This window comes from Gopherus flavomarginatus, chromosome 1 (assembly GCF_025201925.1).
Source record: "Gopherus flavomarginatus isolate rGopFla2 chromosome 1, rGopFla2.mat.asm, whole genome shotgun sequence".
In the NCBI taxonomy this organism is placed as follows: domain Eukaryota; kingdom Metazoa; phylum Chordata; order Testudines; family Testudinidae; genus Gopherus; species Gopherus flavomarginatus.
Window position 1 is genome coordinate 26943630 of NC_066617.1, and position 27575 is coordinate 26971204.

The window sequence follows — 27575 nt, forward strand, 5'->3', positions numbered from 1 at the left end:
GACAGGACACTAGGCTAGATGGACCTTGGGTCTGACTCACTATGGCTGTTCTTATGAATTTAATATGCAATGCATTCCCAGAACAAAAAATATCCGTACCCTGCAGTCAGACTTATGTTTTGGTATAACTAACAATCCTGTAAATAGTAAAGCAACTTTTTACAATGAAAGGTGAAGGAAAATTACAATTTTCCTGGCAATACACTTTATTTGTAAATCAGTATGGCAATTAATACAGAGGCATTTTGCCAAGTTCTACAATACTGCACAAATTTTATAATCCCACAGCATGCTTAGTAAAGCCATATGGAAGCTGTGAAAAGTCTTCTATAGCCCGTATTTGAGACAATGCCATCAGTGCCTCTGCTTATTTGAAAAAAAAAAAATACAGAAATAAAAGGCTGAATCATGACTTCAGATATGTACTGTATTTGACAAGGAAAACCAATCTCAAAACAATAGAAATATTTAGATCTATGAGAGTAATTTTAAAACAAAGAAAATACAGATATTCTGGCCAGCAGTAATTATGCATTAATGATGCAAATCTTAAGCAATCTCTCTCTTTAAAAAGGCACATTTCTTTAGATCATTTTTAGTTTCTCATGAAATGCAAACATACAGGCATTCAGTAAAATCAGTATTTTACTTTAAACATGCTTTCACAACAGGTGGAAGACTCCATCCCATAAAACCATATATGAAAAAATTAAAGCATTTTTTGGGGTGGATGTACATAGTTGAAATTACAAGGCATTTCTAGACCATTAATGCTTTGTACATCTAGTGTTTAAATCATCTCTCAATATGCCATTCAGTTTATAAGCAATTGTGTGATCAAGCAGGTATACAATTTTTACCTCTGAAATTAACAAACCTGGAGTCTAAAAATCCAGTACAAATTTTTAGAAAATTTCCTTAGAGGGTTATGAAGCTATCAATCTTTTCATTATTTCCTAGTACAAATCAAAACAAGGCTCAAAGAATTTCCACATTTTTTAAAAATTATTATTCAAATCCATCATCATTTATATTCAAGTCTCGTGATTCTCCATGGTGCAAGACAAAGAAATCCTCAGGTTTCAAGCCATATCTTTCAAGGGCTTCATTCAATTTAACTGGAGGATCCAAGTAATACTGGGGATGGAGGGGAGAAAGAGAGACAATGCCAGCATTAGATAAAATATGGCTTTCAAGCTCTACACCAGTGGTTCTCAGCCTATTTACCATTGTGGGCCGCATCCAACACTACTACTATGGGCCTGAGGATGTCATGTGGGCTGCAGCTGTGTTAACTGGGCCACAGGTTGAGAACCACTGCTCTAGACAAACTGGTTCACCTTTTAGATATAGTAGGCAAAGTGTACCAGGTGTACATTTTCTGAGATTAAGTGAACATGAAAGGGTTTTGTTTTTTTTTTTTGGGGGGAGGGTTGGAGGTTACTATTTAAAACACCCCACTGAAATTATACAATTAGTAACAGACAACAGATGACCTATAATCTTTACAATACTAGCTAAATATGCATCTATGACTCAAAATCCATACTACCTCACACCCTATTGGATAAGAGTTCTTAAATAAACAGGAGCAGTTCACTCCTGGGTTGGGAACCATGGGGAAATGTTAAGTACTGGAGGAAGTGAGGTTGGTGATTCAGTAGATAGCACTTTCTTTCCCAGTTTTAGAAAAATGCATTCCCTGTCATGATCAACAAAAAATATAGGTTTCCCTCTCCCACATTTAAAGGTTATTCAGTTTAATTGTTCAAGCAAACAAATTGTCATTTCAATGCTGTCTTCTTGCTGTGTTAATTTTATTTTAAAAAATGTAGGTAATATGAACTCTTCATCTGAAGAAGGTATACTATGCACACAGCATTTCTAGGCAATGCTATCTTGAATACAAAGCAAAGCATATTAAAAAAAGGCTTACGGGAGTTTAACGTATATTCAGAATAATGAAAAAAGTACTCCTTGTATCTTGAATACTAAAGGCACAGACTATTCAAGGTAGCCTGGATGTGAAACGCTGTATCAAAGATACTGTGTTTACATATGTTGCTGCCTTAATAACTCAGTATCCAGGCTACTAGTTACAAAATAAAATGCATATAGATGTTTTAACAAGAATTTCCCCTAAACTACAATTTTACAAACAGTGGCAACATATTACCTATATTAGAAACTTGTTTATGAAGGTAAAAACTGAGCAATAGAACAGGATATGAAATTGTCAATAAAGTGTACCTCAAATTAAGTATAAAAGGAACTGTTAATTATGCAGGATTAGACAGTATATAACACTTCACTAAACATGTAAAATGTGATTTACACGTGTAATATTCTAACTTCTGCCTGTCTGCAAATGATACAGCAATAAAAGCAAATTTAGCAGTACACGTGCATCTGAAGTGGGGTTTTTCACCCACGAAAGCTTTTGCCCAAATAAATCTGTTAATCTTTAAAGTGCCACCAGACTCCTTGTTTTTGTGGATATAGACTAACTCGGCTACCCCTATGATACTTAGCAGTTACATATTGTGATAAAGTTTCTCCTCTACCTTGGTGGGTCCTGTGCTTATTGGCAGATTTTGCTAGCCTCAGAGATCTTTCTGTGTTGGATCAGGAGTTGGGAGGTTTTGGGGGGAACCCGGGCCCGTCCTCTACCCTGGGTTCCAGCCCAGGGCCCTGTGGACTGCAGCTCTCTAGAGTGCCTTCTGGAACAGCTACACGACAGCTACAATTCTCTGGGCTACTTCCCCCTGGCCTGGCCTCCTCCCAACACCTTCTTTGTCCTCATCACAGGACCTTCCTCCTGGTGTCTGTTAACACTTGTACTCCTTAGTCCTCCACTCATCCTCTCACTCCCAGCTCCTTATGCACACCTCACTAGCTGGAGTGAGACCTTTTTTATACCAGGTGTCCTGATTAGCCTTAATTCTAGTAACTTCTCAATTGACTACAGGTGTCCTAATTAGCCTGCCTGCCTTAATTAATTCTAGAAAGTTCCTGAGTGGTCTGGAATAGTCCTTGTTATCTTACCCAGGGAAAAGGGACCTGCTTAACCTGGAGCTAACATATCTACCTTTGACCACTCTCTTGTAGCCATCTGGCCTGACCCTGTCACAATATTTATTCACATTTCTGCTGTCCCTGATTTTTGTATACCTAAATTACTATCCATACAACAGAACACTCCCATTCCCCCTTCCAGAAATTTTTTTCACCCTGTGACTCATTAAATATTTCATCTATAATAGTAATAAAAACCATGATTGTCTGTTTTAGTCTTGCTATCCAGCACATTTCTATAATACCTGCTGATGTACTATTGTAAATATTTTCTTCCCAATTTAGGGCATTCCGATATGAAGATCAATTGCAGAAATCTTTATCTTCTGTGTCAATTTCTCTTTCTGGGTTTCTGACACAAGCTCTTCTTTGTCCCGTCATCTGATCTAGATTTGTGTCCCAAGTGTCTGATGATTCAAGGCATGGATGCACAATTTCAAATGCCGAACCAGAATTATAGTCTCTGTCTTTCTGGGTTTCTTCTCTTATTCTCTCCCTTAACTCATCTGTCATGAATTCTATTACCTGCATGACTTATCTGTGGTCATTTACTACATAAGCACTCTCATGTCAGGTTGATGCTAACCCAGTACCACAAATCTGATGACAAGACCTGCTCTTTTAACATGCAACATTGATCTCTCCTTATCAAGTGTATTATGCCTTCCCCTTTTTCTGTGCACCAATTCCCCTGCCAATAGAGCTAGTATTTCAAATCTGCCTGCATAACAAAAGCTCCCAATGTGCTGATATTTTTTCCACTGCCTTTTTATCTTGAAGTATTTGACATTCACAAGAAATTCAGCTTTATGGAGAGCATTATATACCTTGAGCTAAAATTGTTAAGAAAACTGAACTAGTTTTTGTATTAAAAATTGTAGAATTTAGTCTTAACTAAATACATACAATATGTAGTCGGTTATGTAAGGATAAAGACAAAATAAGCTTATAATTCTGAGCTACAGATAATCCATTTATAGATATTTGTTATAATATGAGATGATTAAGCTTAATTACTGTTTCCATACTTAGAAAATTTGAATGTATTCATGATTACCCCAAACTCACCTCATTTGCTAAAGCAAAGGTTCCCCAATGAATCGCTACAGACTTCTTTGACTGAACATCAATATGAATTCTTACAGCTTCTTCAGGATTCACATGCTGGTATTTCATAAACCACCTAACAAACACAAAATAACTTACATATTTAGTGTAACCTTTTACATTCAAGATATCTGTTCTTTATTAGGGTTTTTAAATAGGCAAGAGGTGTTAAGATATCCTCATTTCATCAAAGGAAGGTCTATAACTGTCACCAAGTTACAGAGACTGTAGAAATCCATTTGCTAGTAATGACTAGCATTCCTTCAACTAATTACAATAGATGTATACAACAGCATGCACATCCACAGAATTTGGAGGGCTATTCTGTTTTTTAATCAGTATTCTTTATAGAGGTGGGAAGTTTTCCCAATGTATTCAGCTTAAGGATCTATGGGCCATTTGCTCTGAAGCAAGTTCATGCTATCGCCATAATCAATATGTATGAAGAATCATATGATACAACAAAAGAAACACGCTTCAGTAGATAGCACTCTTCTCTCTGAGTCGGTATTGAATGAACACTTTGCTTGCTACTGGAGGTTCAGTGTTCTGAGCAAGTCCCAAGGTATAAGGCACAGGATTAAAATTACATTGGTTCAACTTCTAGAATTTGCTATAATTAATTGAAGGCCAGTGACAAAGTCTCTCTAAAGGGGAAGACAGAAGCAGATTTTGCACACCAATGAGAATGCTAGCATTTATTTCTGAACTGGGTAGTTCATCAGAAATACTGGACTTTAATCTCACCATTCTGATTTCTGGTTTGCTTCCCCAACCTGCCCAAACTTCATTTCTGACATTTTAGCAACTGTTATCTTGAGAACTGCTAAAGCTAAAAACTAGGACTGCCAAGCGATTAAACAAATTGATCAGGCTTAAACAATAGAATACCATTTATTTAAATATTTTTGGATGTTTTCTACATTTTCAAATACATTGATTTGAATTACAACACAGAATACAAGTGTACAGTGCTCACTTTATATTTATTTTTATTACAAATATTTGCACTGTAGAAAACAAAAGAAATAGTATACTTCAATTCACCTAATACACATACTGTAGTGCAATCTCTTTATAATGAAAGTTGACCTTACGAATGTAGAATTATGTACAAAAAATAACTGCATTCAAAAATAAAACAATGTAAAACTTTAGAACCTACAAGTCCACTCAGTCCTACTTCAGCCAATCGCTCAGACAAACAAGTTTGGTTACACTTTGCAGGAGATAATGTTACCCACATCTTGTTTACAATGTCACCCAAAAGTGAGAACAGGTATTCACATGGCACTGTTGTAGCCGGCATTACAAGATATTTATGTGCCAGATGCACTAAAGATTCATATGTCCCTTCATGCTTCAACCACCATTCCAGAAGACATGCGTCCATGCTGATAATGGGTTCTGCTTGATAACAATCCAAAGCAGAGCAGATTGATGCATGTTCATTTTCATCATTTGAGTCAGATGCCACCAGAAGGTTGATTTTCCTTTTTGATGGTTTGGGTTCTGAAGTTTCCACATCAGACTGTTGCTCTTTTAAGACACCTGAAAGCATTCTCCACACCTCGTCCCTCTCAGATTTTGGAAGGCACTTCAGATTCTTAAACCTTGGGTTGAGTGTTGTATCTATCCTTAGAAATCTCACATTGGTACATTCTCTGCGTTTTGTCAAATCTGCTGTGAAAGTGTTCTTAAAACGAACATGTGTTGGGTCATCATCCAAAGACTGCTATAACATGAAATATATGGCAGAATGTACGCAAAACAGAACAGGAGACATACAATTCTCCCCCAGGGAGTTCAGTCACAAATTTAATTAACATATTTTTTTAATGAGCATCATCAGCATGGAAGCATGTCCTCTGGAATGGTGGCTGAAGCATGAAGGGGCATATGAATGTTTAGCATATCTGGCACATAAATACCATGCAATGCCTACAAAAGTGCCATGTGAAAACCTGTTCTCACATTCAGATGACATGGTAAATAAGAAGAGGGCAGCATTATCTCCTATAAATATAAACAAACTTGTTTGTCTTAGGGACTGGCTAAACAAGAAGTAGGACTGAGTGGACTTGCAGGATCTGAAGTTTTACATTGTTTTGGTTTTGAGTGCAGTTATGTAAGGAAAAAAATCTACAGTTGTAAGTTACACTTTCACGATAAAGAGATTGCACTACAGTACTTGTATTTGTCAGTTCAACTCATACTATCTTTTATCGTTTTTACAGTGCAAATATTTGTAATAAAAATAATATAAAGTGAGCACTATACACTTTGCATTCTGTGTTGTAACAGAAATCAATATATTTGAAAACATAGAAAAACATGCAAAAATATTTAATACATTTCAATTGGTAGTCTATTATTTAACAGCGCGATTAATCACAATTAATTTTTTTAATCACAGTTAACTTTTTGAGTTAATTGCATGAGTTAACTGCAATTAAATCGACAGCCCTACTAAGAACCAATGCTTTATCCCACCTGAAAGCTTAGATACCATGTGATAAGGAGGAAATAGATGCCCAGGCAAACATCTTTCAAATACTATAAAGCATTCAGAATCATTTGACAACTGAAATCGGGGAAAGTAATGCGGTAATTAGAATAATATAGTAGCACTGTAAATTGTGTGAATGTATGAAAATAGATTTCAGACTGGGTGATCCCAGTGGCCTTTCCTATTCCTACGTTCTTTTCGCATTAAAATAATGCCAGGCTGTGTGTTTTTCAATAGTTTTTGGAGTAATGTCTGATTAAAAAAAACCACCACATTTCAGCTTCTTTCCCTCTCTTTCTACATCTTGGCTCTGGTGTACACTTAAAATTTAAATTGACTTAGGTACATCACTCATGGGTATGAAAAATTCACATCCTAGAGTACCGTAGTTAAGCTGACCTAATGCTCACTGTAGACACAACTAGATCAACAGAAGAATTCTTCTGTCAACCTAGCTTCCGCCCATTCAGGGAGGTGGATTATGTACATTGATGGAAAAACCCCTTCTGTTGACGTAGGAAGCGTCTGCACTATGCTGCGACAACAACATAGCTGCAGCTGTGCCGCCCACAGCACAGACATGCCCTTGCTCTCCCTTACTATTTCCACAGCTTTCAAATCACTCTTCTGCTCTACATTTCCCGAAATGTATTTTAGACAAGTGAAAAGTTCAGAAGCTGCAGTTACAACGTTAGTATTAAACCACTAACAAGAAAAAAAGTGGTTTGAAGTCAGTATATCATTTCATTGATATAGTTTACATATCTTTTGGTCAAACTCTTTGAAATTTGCATACCTTGGTTCATAAGCTCCAATGGGAATAGCTGCAAGATCAAAAGGTCCAAATCTGTTGCCTATCTCTTTAAAAGCAACACAGTAACCAGTATCTCCTGCAAAGAAAAACCTATTCCAGGGCCCCAAGACAGACCAGCTGCCCCAAAGAGTCTTGTTGTCATCTGTTGCAGTCCTCTTGCACCAGTGTTGAGATGGGGTAAAGACAAAAGTAACTGCATCATGACCGGGGACACAATTCTCTTCCCACCAGTCCAGTTCAATCACATTTTCACAGCCACATTTCTGCATCCATTCTAAAAGACCCAGAGGCACAAACCATCTCAACTCAGTGCCAAAACGCTTGTTTAAACTCTCTACAGTATTATAGTCCAAATGGTCATAGTGGGTGTGGCTGATCATTACTGCATCTATTTTTGGGAGCTGATCTACTGTGCATGGAGGTCCTCGGAAACGTTTTGGACCCACAAACTGTGCTGGGGAAGCCCGCTGGCTGAAGATGGGGTCAGTAAGAATTACAAGTCCATCCATTTCCACCATAACTGAGGCATGTCCTAACCATGTGACTCGCATGCCAGTTCCAGTCTTACCAACTAGTTCAGGGTTTGGAATGAAGTAAGGGTTTAACACAGGAAGCTCTTTATCAAGTTCCTAGCAAAACAACAACAAAAAGAGAGTTAGAAAGCAAAGCATACACACAACAAAAAGCCCACAAAGCACCAATCACTCAACAAGGCTTGTTCTTTAGTGTACATCTTTAATTTCTAGGAAACCTGCAAGTAGGTGCACAGAGATACCATTTCCAGTGACTTCAATAGCTTCCTATTAAATTAAAATCATTAACCTTATTTTTAATAATCATTTAATCTTTCTAGGCCTTAGAACATGCTTTTGAGAGCAGGAGAATTAGGCCTGCAGCTCTACAAAGGAAACAATTCAAAGATGTGCTGAAAACAACTTGCAGACTTTTACTGGAATGAAACAGAATTGCTCAAAATTAGCAACAAATTCTGATATCTTGCACCTATTGCCCTGGAAGAGGATTTCAGTGCTGCTGCTGCTGCTGCTGCTACTGCTACTACTACTACTACCACCATCTCTTGGAGTTTGGCCTTTAGCTTAAATATTGGAGCAATAGCTTGTGGATCTGAGCAATATACTTCCAGAGTCCTAGCAGGGATAGATTTATTACAAGTTACTTATTAGATTGAAGAGAATTTAATCTGCTAGGAGGACCACTAATATGCTACCGGCAGACTCAATTCAATGAACACTGCTGATAAATTTTTAAGAAACTGCCAATAGAGAGGTATAATGCAGCACCACTGCTGCTACCTTACTTATGGAGGGTTATCTTAAATGTGAAGTCCCATGGAAGCTTAATTAAAAATTGAAATATGAATTTCAGTTCTATTGAAACTGTATTGAAAGGTAATGATTAAGTGTAGTTCCCTTTAGAGCAGTATTTCAATCTGGGACTTCACTGGAGCTGTAGTTGGAATAAAGAATTCCGTTAAAAAGTGTGTTACAGAAACACCCTGAATGTATTTTTTTTTTTAGAAAGGAGGTGATACAAATTGCACTATTTGCAGTTAGACATTTATCTCCCTTTCACAATAACTATGGCAATGCTCTCTGAGAAGAGGATAAAGCCATATTTGATCCACTTGACCACTTCCAACTGATGAGGGTACAGAAGAGAGCCACAAAAATAATTTGAGAGACGGAGAAAATGCCTTACAATGAGAGACTCAAAGAACAAAATGTGTTCAGTTTATCACAAAGAAGAGATAGAAATGACTTGATTCCCTTCACAGTATTATAGCATTCTTTGATCCAGTAAAGAGAGGACAACAAGAACCAATAGCTGGACAATGAATTCAGATAAATTCAAATTAGAAATAAGGCACAATTTTCTTTTTCTCTACCATGGGAACTGATATTATCTCCATCATTGATATTTTCAGATCAAGACTGAATGCCTTTCTGGGAGATATGCTTTAGCCAAATACAAGTTGTTGGGCTAGGTGCAGGAATAACTCACTGAAAATCTGTGACCTCTCATATAGGCGGTCAGACTAGACGATCAGATGGTCCCTTCCAGTCTTAAAATCTATGAATTAATACAAAATTATGGAAAGGAGTTGGGGCAAAGCATTTTCAGGTCTTCTTCATAAAATAGATTTTTGTTTTTTGATGTGTTGAAAAAATTTCTTCATGACTGTCTTTTTTAAATGTTCAAACTTTGGATTAAAAAAATAGGTTTTTCCAAGTCATCATTTCGTTATTCAAATTACAAGTACTTAAAAAAAGAGTGTACAACTTCTACTGCAATATATTCCATACTAAATCATCTGAATTGCACAACGAGGTAAACAATGAGGTGGATAAATACACAATCTTATCCGGATTTAGTATTAGCATACTAGTATTACGGTGGTGACACAGTTGCACTATAAATGTTTGGTTTCGTTCCAAGAACAATGGCAGATGTTTGAAATATGACATTAATGGCAAATTGGCTGTGGACAAAGATATGTAGAGAAAAATATTTACTACTCACTTCTTTTCATTTCTGTATTAATGTGAAATCCCCCACCTTCCCACCCCAAATGCAAAGCAAGAAGAAATGCATGGCTGGCTTTAGTAAAATTGGTTAATTAGCTTAGGACTGTGGAGCTCAGTACATACTGATGCACCATCTGATTTTATTTTAACTGAGATTTGTGGAGCAACACAAATCAGCAAGATAATGTAGCAAGCCAGCAGTGGTGGTAGGGGCTGCAAATAATTGGTGCACACATACTGGCTAAATGCCCAGGGCGTGCATGCTGGATGTTGTGGGACTAGCAAATTTAAAATGGGTTAATTAATCCTGGAGAATAGCGCTCAAAATGCTGTCAGACCAACTGTTTACAGATTTAATCTGTTCCTTAAATAGATTCCCTACCCCTCTGAGATCAAACAACTCTGAGCCACTGTCGCTAAAAATGCAATATATAGACGTATTTTCTCATCAGAAGTACTGTCAATTAGCTGTTTCATTCAAAGATTAACCAATGAAAGTCTCCCAGATGCTTCAGACTGTGAAGCATAAACTCTTATGATTGCCTCCTGGATGCTGAAAAGTACTAGCTCAGAAGTGCATCTCCACAAAGCGCATCTCCAAACTGAGGCATTTAAGACCAATATCCAGTTCTCTTTGTGGCAGGAACTGTATTTTCTCTCTTGTTGTGGGGGAGTGTTTGTAGGTTGTTTTTTGTATTGTTTTATTTCTAGGGTTTTGGTTTTTTTACATTATGATTGTATACAGTACTAGCACAATGAAGCCCTGAAACTGACTGAGACCTACAGGCACTGATGCAAGACAAATAAATAATAGTGTCTTTTCCCAATAACCTGACAGTGTCTTAGAATAAATGTTTGCTCAACTTAGCCTCAATATAAAAAAAACTTACTCTCTCTGAGAGAATCTAACCTATGTATCGTGGCTTGCAAAAAGAGGAAATCATCATTACAATTTAGTAGTGGTTTTATACCATCCCAAAGCTATATAAAGTTTTTACCACCATTCAAATCATACACTAACATTTTTGTAATTAAATGTCCCATAAGTAATAACTGCACCTTGAATAATGCAGTAAATATGCTACAAATTGTAGACATGTCCAATATCTATTGAAAGAGAAACATGCAATAACCTGTAACCATGTGAGTTCAGAAAAATAGCTGTTTGGGTATTTCCTGAAGTTTCTCTCAACATATAACCTGAACTGGATAAATCGATTCCAAGTTTATAGGCCTCACACACAGAATTAAAGATTTCACAATAAAATGGTAGAAATGGATGGCCTTTGAAAGAAATAATAAAAAAAAATAAAAGATACATAAAAAAACCCAGTGAAACTGGTGAGTCTCCAAAAACAGTGGTGGTCAACCTACGGCCTACGGGGGTAATCTGCTGGCAGGCCACGAGATGGTTTGCCTTACATTGACTGTCTGCAGGCACAGCCACCCACAGCTCCCAGTGGCTGCGGTTTGCCATTCCTGGCCAATAGGAACTGCAGGAAGTGGCACGGGCCACAGGGACATGCTAGCTGCTGCTTCCCGCAGCTCCCATTGGATGGGACCAGCAAACTGTGGCCACTGGGAGCTGCAGGCGGGCAATGTAAACAAACTGTCTCGCAGCCCACCAGCGGACTACCTTGGTAGGCCGCAGGTTGCCCACCACTGGTCTAGAGTCTCAAAAAGAGGCCTAAGAAGTCTTATTTGAAAATCCTCTTATTTTAAAGATAGGAACTGAGAGCTCTCAGTGCCCCACAGGATCAGGACCTACATCTTGGAATAGTAAACATGCAAATAGTTACCTGTTTTGAAGATGGGATGTTGCTGTTATTTTTTTCGACAAGGGCCCATTTCAAAATATTTGGCAAGGATGGAGATTTCCATGTTGGCCAAGGGTTGACAAACTTTCCATCTTTATCTCTCTTTGATTTAGTTACATCTTCCTCTAAACGGTAATCCAATCTGAAGCTTTTTCTGGACGTCCTGGACGAGTCACTGCCTCTGGAACCTCGACTTGAATTTTGTCGTTTCCTTACTGCTTCCTTAGGGTACTGGTTACAAGCAGTTGAAGGTTGCTCTTCATCTGCCTTCTCATCCATGTCTTTTGATGAAGAGCTAAAATATATTTTTGAAATGAATAAATCTTTTCTTTCACTAACATTAACATTCATAACATTGAAAGCTTTCCACACCACCACAAAAATAAAGCTGCCCTTTCCATTTTGCAATTTGACTTATTTTTCCATACAAGTTTACTTTTGAAAAAAGTTATTACTACACAGAAAGCTTAAAAAACAGGTCTTAGCAAGTAGCGTAGTTCAGGCAGAAACTTCCTTCCTGGTATGCATAACTTTAGAACCGAGCCCTATGGCATACTAAATATAAAAGAGGGGAATGTTCTTTACTTTCTCTTTTTGGAAGAGTACCAAACTCCTCCTAAAGTTCATTTAACACCTGATGTAATTAGATCTTGCAAGCACATCCTTGATTTTCTTGAACTATGAAATATTTTATACTTGACATCGGACCTTTGTTCTGTAACAAAAACTGCAGTATTATGTAGCAATAAAGATACTTCTGTTTGAAAGACACATCAACAAATAATGCATCTCTGTATAATATGAACAAGATGTATGAACACAAGAGGTATTTGATGCCTCAAGATAGCTGTATTTTAGACAATATAGCTAAGCTGAAAATTCAGTTAAGCTTAACCGATATAATTAAAGTCAAATGTCTGAAGGACAATCCAAGTCCCATGAAATTCGTCATCCCAGGAATGAGCTGCAGAAGTCTGGTATCCATTAAGTAGGCTGGTTCCTGGACTTAGAGTCTACAATAGGTCCAATGTTTATGTTTTATTTGCAACATTTAGTATTTTACATCTTCAAAAAGAGTTCTACAAACAGTACCTTAATTTCAGCACCACTGTGAAGTTAATAAATATCCTTATTTTGCAACTGGAGAAACAAATTGCTTCTATGAAATGTGGGTAAATTAATTAGAATATGGGAGCCAAGAGCTCCTAACCCATGCTGCATTCACAATATTGTCATGCTGAACATGCATCCTCTACAGTTTAGGAATTTAGATAAAACAATCCAAACTCAACAGGATTCCAAGGTGGGGAAAAAATCCTCGCAAAGTGATAAATGAGTGACTTAACAACTTTAGTTTAAGAAACTCTGGAATACATTTATTTTGAATTAAATTTTCAATCCTCTACCAATATTAAGACAAATGTTGGTTTGGTGTCCAGTTATTTAAAACAGGAAAGTACAAGACTTCAGACCTTTACGTGATTAAAAACAATAAAGGACCAGAGGCGGACAAGTAGCATTGTACATTGTTTAGAATCAGTGGAACACTGTTTAAATAGATATGCACCGCAAAACAAAATTAAATGACTGGATGGAAACAGCATTTGTATTGGTCTCCAGTAAGTTTTGAAACATTCTTATAGGGTAATGTCTTGATTAGATACTTCAAAACAATGTGGAGGGAATTTTAGCATTCATGAATTAAGACTGATGGTACTAACTAGAAGCAAAAATAGAGGTACCAGTCTCCAGCATGCAAACCTCCCTTTATAGTTCCAGAGTTACTATACCTTTTATCACAGTGAAGAACCATTCCTACACAGGCTGGGAATTGGGCTGCTTACTGATATGGAACAAGCCCTCTACACATTCTGGACTACATAAACTTTTCACCCAATAATCAAGCTTGACCTCAAATATCCCTTAGAGATGTACTTGTACATTAACTGATTTCCAAACTTTGTGTGCTCAAGGATCACTTTCAAAAGGAAGGGTTTAAATAGGCCAGTGACTTACAAGCAATTTAAAAGAAAAATTTCTCCATTGTATTTAGCATGGTTTTAGTCAAATTAGTTAAGAGATGTGTTGTTCCTCTGACACAATAATCTTCAAGTACCCGAGTGGCTAGAATTCACTCTGCCCTTGTACAATTAAATACAAAAATCTATGTTAGTGTACCATTATAGCTGAGATTTTACACACAGACAAAATCAGTTTAATGTTACTACAACCGATCAAAAATGTATGTATTGGTGGAGCTCTGACTTTAGAGGTAGATCCCTCTTTTTCTGCCATAGGAACAGCCATTTGCAAATTAGCAAAATTGCTTACCTGTGACATGACATAGCTGATGGAGATACACAGATGGTTCCCACATCAGTCATTACTCTGCCATATTGCATAGACAGAGATTATTAAGGCATTAAAGACAACACCATATGGTAACAGAAATATCTCCATACATCCACAGCAGGGCAGGGTTACTGCCACTCGCCTTGAACTGTGTAAAATCTCAACCGTAATGGTGGATTAAATTAAGTTTCTTTGCATTAATTTTCTTGTAGTTTTAGAGAGATCACCCAGATTGTACATTTGCTAATTAACAATCACATATTCCAGTAAATGCATTTATGTATTACATCACTATATAACATTTAATTCAAATTGTGTGCATTCTGAAACTGTGCACGCCACTCTAGAAAGTATGCAGGACTGTGGTACATAGTAGAAGCACAAAGGAGGATTAACGGTTGCGTGCAGATATATGTGTTACATAATATGTCTTTCCAGGTACTGAACTATGCAGTATATCTACATGCTGCTGTTTGCACTCAGGGAAAACCATTTTTTTTTTAATTCCTAGGACTATATGCCAATTCAGAAGTTTTAATTACATATCATTTTTAATTAAAGCATGCAAACAGCATAAAACCACATCTGAAAAATTACTAAAAGATGATATGCAAAGGTAAAGTATCAAATTCTAGTAATTTAGGTACTTAATTTCAATAAATTAATCAGTTACCATTTCAGTAGACCACCCATTTCAATTTTCTTATTCAAATATTATACATGATGACTGTGGTCCACAGTATAAGCTACTATAAAGTTGACATACTACCATTGTTACAACAAGCTAAGGGATGACTTGATCACAGTCTGTAAGTACCTACAAGGGGAACAGAAATTTGATAACAGGGCTTTTCAATCTAGGTATAACAAAGGTTTATATACAAAGGTATAACAAGATGCCGTGCATGGAAGCTGAAGCTAGACAAATTCAGACTAGAAATAAGGAGCAAATTTTTAAAGGTGACGATAATTAACCATTAGAACAATTTACTAAGGGTTGTAGTGGATTCTCCATCACTACAAATTTTTAAATCAAGATTGGATTTTAAAAAAAATAATACGCTCTAATTCAAACAGGAGTTAATTCAGGGAAGTCCTATGGTCAGTTATACAGCAGGAAAGATTAGATTATCACAATGGTCCCATCTGGCTTTGAAATCTATGAAGTAATTTTACATTAAAAAAGAGCTCCAAAAAGTGTCTGAGGCATTTTTAAAGTTTTAATTTATCTATTACATTCATCTCTCAAATGGGTGAGTTTGATTTTTGCTTAAATGCACATTTGATCCTGCTCTGAAATTTTGATACTGAACCAAATTATCAGTGTAAGGGAAGAGGGAATGGTTGTACTGACAACAAAATGGGTGCCAAGGCATTTAAGGCACTGCAGGTATCCATCTGCCAATACATTTTCCATTTGATGCACGTATGTGGCTTTCATTAGCATTCCATAAGCATTTGAGTGGAGCACAGATCTGATCAGCCAGAACTGATTGAATACTTAACCTTTTTACATGCATAAAGAAAATTACAAATTTAGAAACAGTCAATTTAGTCAAGTATTCTCTGAACTGTATATTCCTTGAAAGTCTCTCTCTTGCCTCTTAATTTATGTTTCTCTTGGAAATATGTGGTGGGTATAACCCAGTGTGTCTGAAATGCAGCAATTTTGCTCTGTATATCAGTTTTGATTCTGCTTAGGGTACAGCAAACTAAAGCTAATTATTTTCTTAAGGTGAAGAGGAACATTTTGAGAAAAATCCAGCATGCTTCAACTTTTGACTTAAAATAAAACCTGGCAGGTTGTTTGTCTACAGAGGTTCTTGGTATTCTAAACAAGAAAGTGTCTAAAACTGAGATTTGGTATCTATATCTTGAATATTACTAGCAGCAAAGAGTCCTATGGCACCTTATAGACTAACAGATGTTTTGGAGCATGAGCTTTCGTGGGTGAATACCCACGCATCCGACGAAGTGGGTATTCACCCACGAAAGCTCATGCTCCAAAACGTCTGTTAGTCTATAAGGTGTCACAGGACTCTTTGCTGCTTTTACAGATCCAGACTAACACAGCTACCCCTCTGATACTTGAATATTACAAAGTACTCAATCAGGGATGAGTCAACACTTCCTCCCACCCTCTTGAGTTCACCTCAGAGGCAATTTTATTTTTCTAGCACCAAACAACCCCTTATTATTATTTTAAGCCACTGGATTGTCTGTCAATATGTATAAGTGAGCAAGACGTTGCAATCAACCAGCCTTCTGTTAAATCCTATCTGTGCGGTGGGTAGCAATAAACAGACTTCTTAAAAAAAAATCCCATGTAGACATCCTGCAATTGTAGACTTGCACAGGTACGCTCAACCCTTGTAAACAAAAGGGAAGAATCCGCACTTATAAATGCAAAACATTAATCAAATCCTGGATGCTTTACTCACACAAGTTATCTTACATCCAAAACCACATTCCAGTAGGCAAAAGTGATATATTTCAAATGCACAAATGGGATGCAAATACTGTTTGACTGCTATGAACATTTAAAACAGAGCAGGAGGACTTTTTTTAAATTAAGAAATATTTTAATAGCCAGATGCATTTAAGCATAAAAAAATTAATAATCAGTTTGTGGAAAAGTGACCTATAATTAAATCCTTCCTAAGGTCTGGAAAGAAATATGTTAGAAGCAGGGTTTGAAAAATCCACTCACATAGGTGAGCAGAAATCGCTCAGGCAAGTGCCAATAGCTTCTGCAGAAGTAAAGATTCTGTTTTAAAAAATTAAGTTCCTAGCCTTTATGACTGCAAAGAAAACATTCATTGTAAACCAAGTGTAATCAATGTAGTGATGTCTTCCTGAGTCTATAGAAAGAACTCCAGTTCTGACACTGCAGGGGGTGTAGAGAGTAGGAAGCTGCCACTGCTGTTATACAGGGGAGCCCTAGCCTCCAGGATATCTTAAGATGAGAAATGCCTTGAAGTAATTGCCAACCTCTTCCCTAGAGCAGCGAATACTGGAGGCAGGTCAGTCCCTAACCAACCCAGCAGAGAAATCTGTGTGTGGAGGAACTCTACTCACACTATGCCAGAAGAGGATTCTAGGGATATGTCTATACAGCAATTAAAACTCCCACAGCTGGCCCAGGTCAGCTGACTCAGGTTCAGGCTGCAGGGCTAAAAATTTGCTGTGTAGGACATTTGGGCTTATGCTCCAGCCCATGTTCTGAGACCCTGTGAGGAGGGAGGTCCCAGAGCCTGGGCCTCAGCCCAAGCCTAAATGTCTATATAGCAATATTTAGCCCTGTGGCCCAAACCCTACAAACCCGATTCAGCTGACCCCCAGCCAGCTGCGGACATGCCACAGGTCTTTTATTCCAGTGTAGACATACCCTCAGAGGGAAGATGGTAAATATGATAAATATGTTGTGGTGGCCCAGCATTCATTTGGGACTCAGTTCATCCAAACCAAAGTTTTCAGGCCAAAGCAGTATGGGGACGGCGTGGGGGAGGTGGAAGGGACATAACAGGCAAGAGAGGTTGTGGCTCAGGAGGGGCATGGCTTGGAGAACCTGTGTATTTTGGCCTCACATTTAGGCTTAGTCCTTGAGCTAGCAGATGTTGGATCAATTTTGTAAGCCAAGCTAAAAATTTGATAAACAGCTGAAAATACATATGGTGTAGTTTCATATTGGCATTAACCATTAACTTTTAGGAAAACAACAGTGAAGTGTTCAGTGAATGTTAAAATGGATTTCACCTCACACCTTTTACAACTGGACCTTAGAAATATAGAAGTGAAAAATTACAAATACACATTGTCTTCAGTATTTCTCCTTGAAAATGCAATTTTAAACATTACAAAGTTTCAAGCATGAAAGTGGGTTTTTTAACTTTAGTCAGGAGAATACAGACAACAGAACATGGAATCTCTCTTACTAATGCTCGCATTCTTCCATGTAGATAAAAACCTCCACCCATCCTATCTACGATACACTACCCAGTACCACCATCCACTACCATACCGCATTCTGGTATAACTCACCACCACACACACACTTCCTATGGACATGCTAACATCTGAAGGAATGGAGTCTTAATTTGTTGGGCCCCATAAGATTTAATTTCAGAACAGGGCTCCCATTCTTTGGCTCCAATTTAAACTTTTAACTATAACAGGATTCAAAAAAGGACTAGATAAATTCATGGAGGTTAGGTCCATCAATGGCTATTAGCCAGGATAGGCAGGGATGGTGTCCCTAGTCCAGGGGTGGGCAAACTACGGCCCACAGGACCATCCTGCTTGGCCCCCAAGCTCCTGACCCGGGACACTAGCCCCCGGCACCTCCTCTGCTGTCTCCCTTTCCCCTCAGTCTTAGCTCGCTTGCTCCGCCACCAGCGCAAAGCTCTGGGTGGTGGGGCTGTGAGCTCCTAGGGCAGGACAGCTGCAGAGCCTGGCCTGACCTGGTGCTCTGAGCTACGTGGTGACGGTGGCAGCAGCAGCGTGGCCCGGCTCCAGCCAGGCGGTGCAGCTGTAGTGCTGCCAGCCACTGGTGCTCCAGGCAGCACAGTAAGGGGGCAGGGAGGGATGGATAGAGGACAGGGGAGTTCAAGGTGGTGGGCAGGGGTGTGGATGGTTGTCCGGGGGGAAACAGGGGGTTGAATGGGGGCAGGGGTTCCGGGGGAGCAGTCAGGAAGGAAGACGGGTTGGATGGGGCAGCAGGAGTTTTGGGAACAGTCAAGGGACAGGGAGAAGAGGTGGTTGGATGGGGCAGGGGTCCCAGGGGGGGCATCAGGAATGAGAGGAGGGGTTGGATGGGGTGGTGGGGGTTGGGGGCAGTCAGGGGCCAGGGAGCAGGGGTGGTGGATGGGGCAGGGGTCCCAGAGGGGCTATCAGGGAACAGCAGGGGCTGGATGGGGCAGGAGTCCCAGGGGGGCAGATAGGAGGTGAGGGCTGAGCAACGACCCCCTCCCCTAACCAGCCCTCCATACAATTTAGGAAACCCAATGTGATCCTCAGGCCAAAAAGTTTGCCCACCCCTTCCCTAGCCTCTGTTTGCCAGAAGCTGGGAAGGGGCGATAGAGGATGGATCACTTGAGGATTACCTGTTCTGTTCATTCCCTCTGTGGCACCTGGCATTACATATAAACTGAGAGAGATGGCACACAATAGCCCGTAAAGGGCCTACTTGTTCTCCACCCCACTACCCAAGGCATTGGAGCTGTGCTCTAGTTCCGCTCCAGCTCCAGGCAAAAACCTGCAGCTCCACTGCTCTGGAGCTCCTCCATGCTCCAGCTCCGGGCTCCACTCCAAATCCCTGCCACTACCACTGCCCTAGTGGGCCCAAAATATCCAAGCTGAGGGAGTTCTACCACCTTTGTGCCAGGAAGCATATAATTCAGCATCTTTCCTTCAAGTATTCCACAAACACAAAAAAAAAACAAAACAAAACATACCTTTGGGCTGAGCTGAAGTATGAACATTTTCAACTGAAAAGGAATTTATTTGCAAACATTAGGGGGTGTGGAAAGAAATGCCCTCTGCAATCTTAGCTATCGATAGTCACTGCCAGCTAGATTTTACTCCGTGTTCTTTTCTTTCATTGTTCTTTAGCACTGAAATTGCTTAGGGCAACTAATGGACAGTTTGAGCTTTGATGATTATGAATGCTGTTAAACTTTCATTATAAAGCACTTGAGGCTGTTCAAACCAATCAGAACAGCAGATTGGCTGAACACTCCTTCCCAGCCTTAGGATTTTGCCTCAAGCCGTGGAACTAACCGGTCTTCAAAGGATTCTTTCAGTGTGTTGGACTGTTCCATTTTAAAACTGCACAGAAGGGGAGAAAAAACATTACAAAATGATTCACTCAAGTTATTTCATATTTTAGTGACTAGTGATAAAATGTGTGCAGTGCCCTTATGTCCATATCACAGTGTCTGAAGAAACTACCACACAATTTTCTGCCATATTTAGAAGCATACATTTTATATCATGCTGGTTTCCTATTAGTGTAGACAGGAAACACAATATCTATAAGTGTTTTGACTTTAAAATAATTGTTGTTCCACTATGAACACTGTAAAACAGGAGTAACTGAGTTGATTTCAGGAAATTTTATAAGAACTGAATATACATCTTTGAGGCATGCAAAGGAAGACACTAATTGTTTACATCTACATCTGTTTCATTAACATGAATACAGGTCTGTTGCAACTTATGTGCATTTAACATGCGCGATTTCAACTTTATGCATACGGCCGGAGTTGGGGGGGGCGTGGCCTCAAGCGGCGGGGGTCATGGCCTCAAGATTTAAAGGTCTTGGGGCACCAGCTGTGGCTGGGAGTCCCAGGGCCTTTAAATCACCCGGGGGCTCCCAGCTACATAGGTGGCTGGTAGCCCCTGTGGCGAACTAAAGGGCCCGAGGCTCCAGCCGCCGTGGAGCTCCAGGCCCTTTAAATGCCAACCCAAGCCCGGCTGCCAAAGCTGTGGGAAGGATTTAAAGGGCTCCTCCGGGTTCCCCACTGCGGTGGGAAGCCTGGTGGAGCCCTTTAAACCCCGCCTGCAGCTCCAGTGGCGGGGCCGGGGAGCATTTAAAGGGCTCCACCGGGCTTCCCGCCATGGTGGGAAGCCCGGAGGAGCCATTTAAATGCCCCCCCAGCCCGGCCGCCAGAGCTGCGGGCGGAGTTTAAAGAGCTTGAGGATATAATTTTGAGTATATGCGGTTTTCACTTTATGCGATAACCACGGAACAGAACCCCCACCTAAGATAAGACTTGCCTGTAACATGAATTCCTGATATTTATTGTCAAAATAAATGGGAACCAGAAAACATATTGGCCAGGAGCTATTTTCTCCTTTACTTTGTTATTAAATACACGTAACATTAAGTTACTGTACTAGGAATTTAAAATATGTTAATTTTAAAGTCTAATTGGAACCATTTAAATGCTAACACTATTAAGCACTGGCCATTTAGTTTTTAATAAAAAAATATTAATGAATGCTAAAGTAACACTTAAGTCACAAAAAGTCAGGAAATTCAGAGTTAAGGTTCCTATAGCCTTAGGTTCCTATTTTTCTGCCTAAGACCTAGGTTATCACTATGATCTACTCATTGTAAAAGACAGAATAGAGATTGTGACTCAATCTGCCTCCTGATCTCCCCTATGCTCTAAAAAGGAGCAGAATCCAACACAGCATACTTCCCCTAGTGCAGCTATGCTGGGTGGCATGCTGGGGATGAGAGTTGAGGAGCCAGGGCTATATCACCAGTGCATAGAGGAGAGGGTGCAGCAGTTCTGGTTCCCTTCCCTAAGTCTGCTTTCTTATGCTCACTGTGTAGTTTGCATAAGGGAGTACAGTCCTTTACACCCTGATGCAGCCAGGCCAAAGTTCAGCCTGAAATATGTAGATTAATGTGTTTTACAATGTAAATAATGATTCACATTTAGCTAGAAAAATACAAACAGTACACGAGCAACATAGACCAGCTAAGCTATCATTGCTGTTGGAACTAACCTGCAACTGGATTTGCATACATGAACCCTTGTACCTTCATGGAGTCCCAATAAAATCGATAGTGCTCTATATGAGCATAAAAGTCGGTCCATACAGATCAAATGGTAGGATCTGGCAATGAATTTCTGAATTTCCTGTTTCTGGCCCCAGGCCTACAGAGCTTTGCGCGTACGAGCAGTCCCACTGAAGTCAACAGAATTACTCATGTGAATATAGTTAAGTACAAACATAAATCTTACCAGGACTGCAGATTTTGGTACTTTTAATGGTCAAACTTAAATGGTGCATGAACATACATTAAATGCCTACTTGTACTATTTGATTACCCAGCTCACATGGTTTTATTTTAATGATTATGTATTATTATTAATGACGTTAGGGGTGTCCAGAGCTTTTACTTAATTAGGCTTTATCTAATTAAAAATCTAAATAAATACAAAAAGTTGTGAATTTACATGGTGCCATGAAGGTACTAAGTTAACTGAAGGTACCTCAGTTTGTATTAATGGTTGCTTGATTAACTTTTTTGGTTAATTAGATGAGATTAAAAGATAATTGGTTCTATCCCAGATGAAATGGGACTAAGTGCTCTATCTATAGTATAAAATGAACGAGGTTAGTGTACAGCTTTCTGCCACATTCTAATTTTTTTTCTTATCACTGTGGCCAGAAAACATTGTTAGAAAACAGTGTCTTGGAAAGGTGCTGCAGCCTAGGTTTATAGGTATAGTTATTCAGCAATATAGGAGCAGGAAGCAGTCCATTTATGTTTAACTTTAGATCTTTTACGCCCAACTCTGCAACTGCCATCTCCAATTTATATTTTTATGCATTAAAAAATCATTTTTGTGCCAGAAGAGGACAAACACTCTAGCATGCAAACCTCTCCTATAGATAATCTGAGGAAGAAAAAGCTCTTTACCTATCAGAGTTTGTAAGAGCAGTTAGTTTTATGCCTGGGAATAGCTAATATTCCTTCAATTTATTAAATGTATGTTGTCATTCAATTGTTGCTTATATACATTCATATTTAGATCTAGAGGACTCCAATACTTCAGTTTGAAGTCCAATCCCACCTCTTCACTTCTCTCTGTAATATACCTCCTTAAATTTTTCTGACATGTTCTCTCTTAATTTAAATCTATCCTCTGACTCTGGTTTGTCCAACTAACTCAAATAGGTCATAGTTAATTTTATAAAAACCATTAGCTACTTTAAGAGGTTATATGGTAGAAATATGTAATCACATTTGTATCCAAGTACAACTAATTTTGCCTTTCTCCCCAGAAGAAATCCACCCATTTCTTTTATCATTTTATTTCACTATGCTATATCTTCTCCAATATAACCATTCAAAAAAAAAATCACATTCAAATTTTTCTTTGAGAGTTACACTAGCAGATGCTCAACAGTGCTCTGTACTCCTCATGCTCTTCGTGAACATGACAGTTTAATTTCTGAAACTCCGTGAAAAGCCAATAATGCAGATATACGGTTCCCCTACTTCTCCCTTATAGCAGCATCACAGTAAAAACAAGTCACCATGATAAAAAAACAAGAAATGTAGACATTAAATGATATTTCACACGAAGCACAACTATAACTCTGCTCCCCAAAAGATACCAATATGAACTGGGAACACCACAGTCCATAGCCCCTTCCCAACCAAATCTGCCATTTTCACTGTGTCCATCACTCCAGATCAGGACCATTCTTCATACACTCCAGTGGGACCCTCAGTATGGTTGGGTAACATCACTGATCTGAGGAATAACTGCTGCTGACTGTAATGTTAAAGTAGCACCTTTTCCATAGGGAAAACAAAGGCACATCACTAACACCACGGTGAATGACAATGAAACCAATTATTTATTTCACATGGTCAAACATTGTATTTTTCCGTAATCTCATTCTTGGAAATGGCGGACGCATTTAGACTGAATCACATACACACAACCACACCCCCAGCATGGGACATAAGCAACTGAAAACAGGAAAGCATCAGGCAACTTTAAATATAGATGGTGCTACCAGCTCCAGCTATAATAATTTAGCTCTAATAACACAAATCTTTTCATATACACCAACATATTACTATTATTCTTTAATACAGCACACTGTGTGACTCTTAAATGTACTGTACCCTATCAGCCTATTCTCTAGGCAGGGAAATGATGGCACATGTTGTCCTAATACTGTATCTGAAGAGCCCCTTCACCTTTTTTTTTTTTTTTTTTTTTTAATTTATCCAAATCTTTCTGTATCCTCTGTAGTGTCAGTCTATTTCTATTGTGTAGCTTTGTCCTTTTATTATTATATGCTATTGATGGCCAAGACTATGCCTTCCTATATATTTGTAGAGCACTTAGCATATTTTGTGTGCTTTTAGCACAAATAAGCAGTAAATAACATTTGCTTGTTATCCCTGTAATTTATTTCTCCAAGAAAATTCAGATCAAATGCAGCATATGTTTTTTTAGTGAAATCCTTCTTTTTTCCCCACAATGCCTGCAACTACACTTAGGCACACGCACCCAGAACCACAAAGCTATTTCCTAATGGAAGTTAGGAGTCTAATAAGGCCTTGGCTACACTGGCACTTTACAGCGCTGCAACTTTCGCGCTCAGGGGTGTGAAAAAACACTCCCCTGAGCGCTGCAAGATACAGCGCTGTAAAGTCTCAGTGTAATCAGCGCCGCAGCGCTGGGAGCGCTCCCAGCTACACCCCTAGAGGATATGGTTTACGTGCAGTGCTGGGAGAGCTCTCTCCCAGCGCTGGCGCTCTGACCACACACACTTCACAGCGCTGCCGTGGCAGTGCTTTGAAATTTCAAGTGTAGCCATACCCTTAAACTGCTAAACTGCTTTGTGGAACTGGGCCAAGATGGCCAAGTGATTTACCAAGGTCATACTGTGAGCTGTGGGGATTAGAACTGGGACCCTGCTAGAATTCAGTGGTACTCTAACCATACTACAGACCTTCTCACTAACATTTGTTAACAAAAACAAAATAATGAAAACATGAGACCAAGAATGATTTTACAGAAGACCAAAATAAAACAGAAAGCACTGTTACAGCAGATGTTATGCATGAAGGTACTAATTGTTATTGCAGCACATAGTTCTTATTAATCCCAGCCAAAACAATCTCCTAACCAGTTGCAAATAAGGGAGAGAATCTAAAAATGATTCCGGGATGGAGGGAGAAGAAAACTAGTGGTGCTGGCTCAGATACTTAGCTTATTATGTATGGGGAAGTGCTAGAGCACTAAATTTCTCTTTAGGCAATTCCCAAAAGTCTAGCTAGCTACTAATATCCAACAGTTGCTTTAGGATATCAAAAGTTATGTGAAGGCTGTTGCTTAATCATCTGCAGTACATGCCTTTTGCTTTATTTAAGGTAGGTTGAAATCTATCAGACAAAGCCCACAGCACATTTAACCATTATTTCTCTTTCTGCAGTACTCTATCCTTACGTTCTTATGTCTCTGACCTTCCCTTCCACTTTTTCATACTCTGGAAGAGGTTCTGAATGTAGAGATTATATTCCAGGGAGAGTCAAATTAGGCTTTTACACCTTCAGGCACTAAGATTAATATCAGGTGTCTGGATTTCAGATAATTTCAGTACATATGCATATCGGGTATTTCAGTTATGGCTCATTTCTGATACAAGACTTTTTACTAAGCATCTCATCTGTTCAATAAATCAATCCCCAAACTTTACCCTTAATTTATGATCTATTAGACAAAAAAGTTAAGATAGCACTCAGAAGTCTATTAGGGAAAAGATGCTAAAGGCCAGTCATTTCCTTATCCCAACATGAAATTTTTGGTGGCACCATAGTCAGTCTTGTTTAGAACAAAATAAAACACATGAACAGAGAGCACTTCCTTGTCTGTGCTACTGTGTCTGCTAGCCCATTTAAAAAAAATAGATTTTCTGTTTGCTGATGGGCAGAGTACAAGTAATGTATTAAAATCACATTTCATTGGATTTTAAGTTTTTATCACATGAAAACGTATTTCCTGATATTGTTTAAAAAGAGTTTAGTAGCATATAGTTAATCACATTTGAAAAATATTTTGCTTAAATCTGTATTTTAAATAGTTACTGATCATCCAGATTATTTGGTTAAACAGACTATATTTTTCTACCTCACATTTGAATTCTACACAAGAAAGAAAAAATGTTTCTGTCGTTAATATCTGTTTACAGTGCTTCTTTTTAATAGGGAAAATGTTGAACAAGATGACAATGCTGTGAGGCATACAAATGTTTGTAGGAGATTATATAACATGTTTTTCTGAATGAGGCTGCAGCATATTATCATGTCAATGAAAAAGGAGAATAAAACAATAGCAACTGAGAAAACAGGACCTGCTCTTCTAGGATTTCATTCACCAGCCATAGATAAGACTCATGGTCCCAATTTAAAAAAAATGCTATACCAATAGGTGGTATAAATCAAGATTTTTCACTCACACAGACAACCTGCAGCATCTTTTTTAGATGCAAACCATTTCAGTTTCTCTTAAGGAGCTGGCTTTCTGTGCTAAACAGAACTAACAGCAAAATCAGATCTAAAACTAGAATGGACAAATCACTTGAAAACAGATTGTAGTAAACCACGCGCTGGCAAGGAGATGGATTTAAGTGACTCAGTAGGTCTTAAACATGTCTAACTTTTTTTTTTCTTTTTTTTGGTGGGGGGGGGAGGGAGAGGAACATCAACAGGAAACAACTCATTTACTCATTGACACAGCTGCCAGTGACAAATCCTATAGATTGCCCATCATCATCTACTCCAGTGGCACAAGGTTCGCCCACACAAGCAGCAAGAACTAATATATTATTTTGAACGGGTTTTTTTAAACCAGCCAACCAAAAAAATAAATAAATTAAAAAACCCTCTAAAAACACCATACGCTGACTCTTCCGCCCTCTTCCCTCGAGCCCCCTAACCCTGATTTCTTAACTTTCGGGGTAACACGCGAAAGCGACCAAGATGATTTGCAGTTGCCAAGATGCTGTCTATGCAGGGCACACGATAAAGGTAGTTCAGGAAAGTTAGAGGTGGATGAGATAATCTCTCTCATTGGACTAACTTCTGCTGGTGGGAGAGACAAGCTCGGCCAGTCAGTGCTTCGTGGTTACAGGTTTTAAAAACCTCTCCCCACACTCCTGGAGCAAGCGCCTGACCTAAAACACTGCAGCTAGCAGGGGAGCTGGAAAGCCTGGGAGGGAGGGGGGCCACCTAATGCACTTCGCTGCCTTTCCAACGCGCTGGGTTTGCCCTGGGTATCCCGTGACAGAAGCCAGCCCTAGAGCCGAGGCCAAAAGGAGCTGGGGGGCGAGTGGCCACCAATCCCTCCCCACCCCCATGTCGGTCCCACGCCCCCTCGCCCAGCAGCTGAGCCGGGGCCCGCAGCGCGGCACAGTGAGACCCCGGGCAGCGCTCTCCTCACCGCTCGGGCTGCGGCTGGGCGCTCTCGTCCTCCTCCTCCTCCTCCTCCATGGCGCGGCGGCGGCTCCTCTCCCCCGGCTGCGCCGCGACTCCCCAGCAGGAGCCGTAACGCGGCTGCGGCTGCTGCCTCCTACCTGACAAGCCGCCAGCCGCTGAAGGCAGCGCCAGGAGCTCCAGGCAGCAGCTCCACAGCGCCCTGTTCCTCACCATGGTGGCGCCTGCGCAGGGCCGGCAGCCCGGCTCCCCCTCCCGGGACCCATCACGCTCCCGCCGAGCTCAGGGAGCTCGCAGGACTCGCTACCGCCGCCTCCCTGCGCCACAGGGAATATGGAGGAGCTTTGCTTCCGCTACCACTTGCCTGGACCAGGAC

The 27575-nt window shown here is 39.6% G+C and overlaps 1 protein-coding gene across 1 annotated transcript; it reads right to left on the reverse strand.

The window, feature by feature from the left end:
• Window positions 1-1003: 1003 nt before the first annotated feature.
• Window positions 1004-27456, reverse strand: NAPEPLD (N-acyl phosphatidylethanolamine phospholipase D). The gene is made up of 5 exons (XM_050925996.1): window positions 27207-27456; window positions 11851-12163; window positions 7488-8134; window positions 4144-4258; window positions 1004-1137 (listed from the first exon to the last, which is right to left on the reverse strand). The coding sequence occupies exons 1-5, from the start codon at window positions 27413-27415 to the stop codon at window positions 1009-1011; spliced, it is 1413 nt and encodes a 470-aa protein (XP_050781953.1). The 5' UTR covers window positions 27416-27456; the 3' UTR covers window positions 1004-1008.
• Window positions 27457-27575: the final 119 nt, after the last annotated feature.

Coding starts and splice junctions, on each gene's coding strand:
- NAPEPLD (XM_050925996.1), bottom strand. CDS start 27,415: ATGGTGAGGAACAGGGCGCTGTGGAGCTGCTGCCTGGAGCTCCTGGCG. Junction 8,135..11,850: donor ACATCCCATCTTCAAAACAG/GTAACTATTTGC, acceptor TTGTTTTGCTAG/GAACTTGATAAAGAGCTTCC. Junction 4,259..7,487: donor ATTGGAGCTTATGAACCAAG/GTATGCAAATTT, acceptor TGTGTTTGTTAG/GTGGTTTATGAAATACCAGC.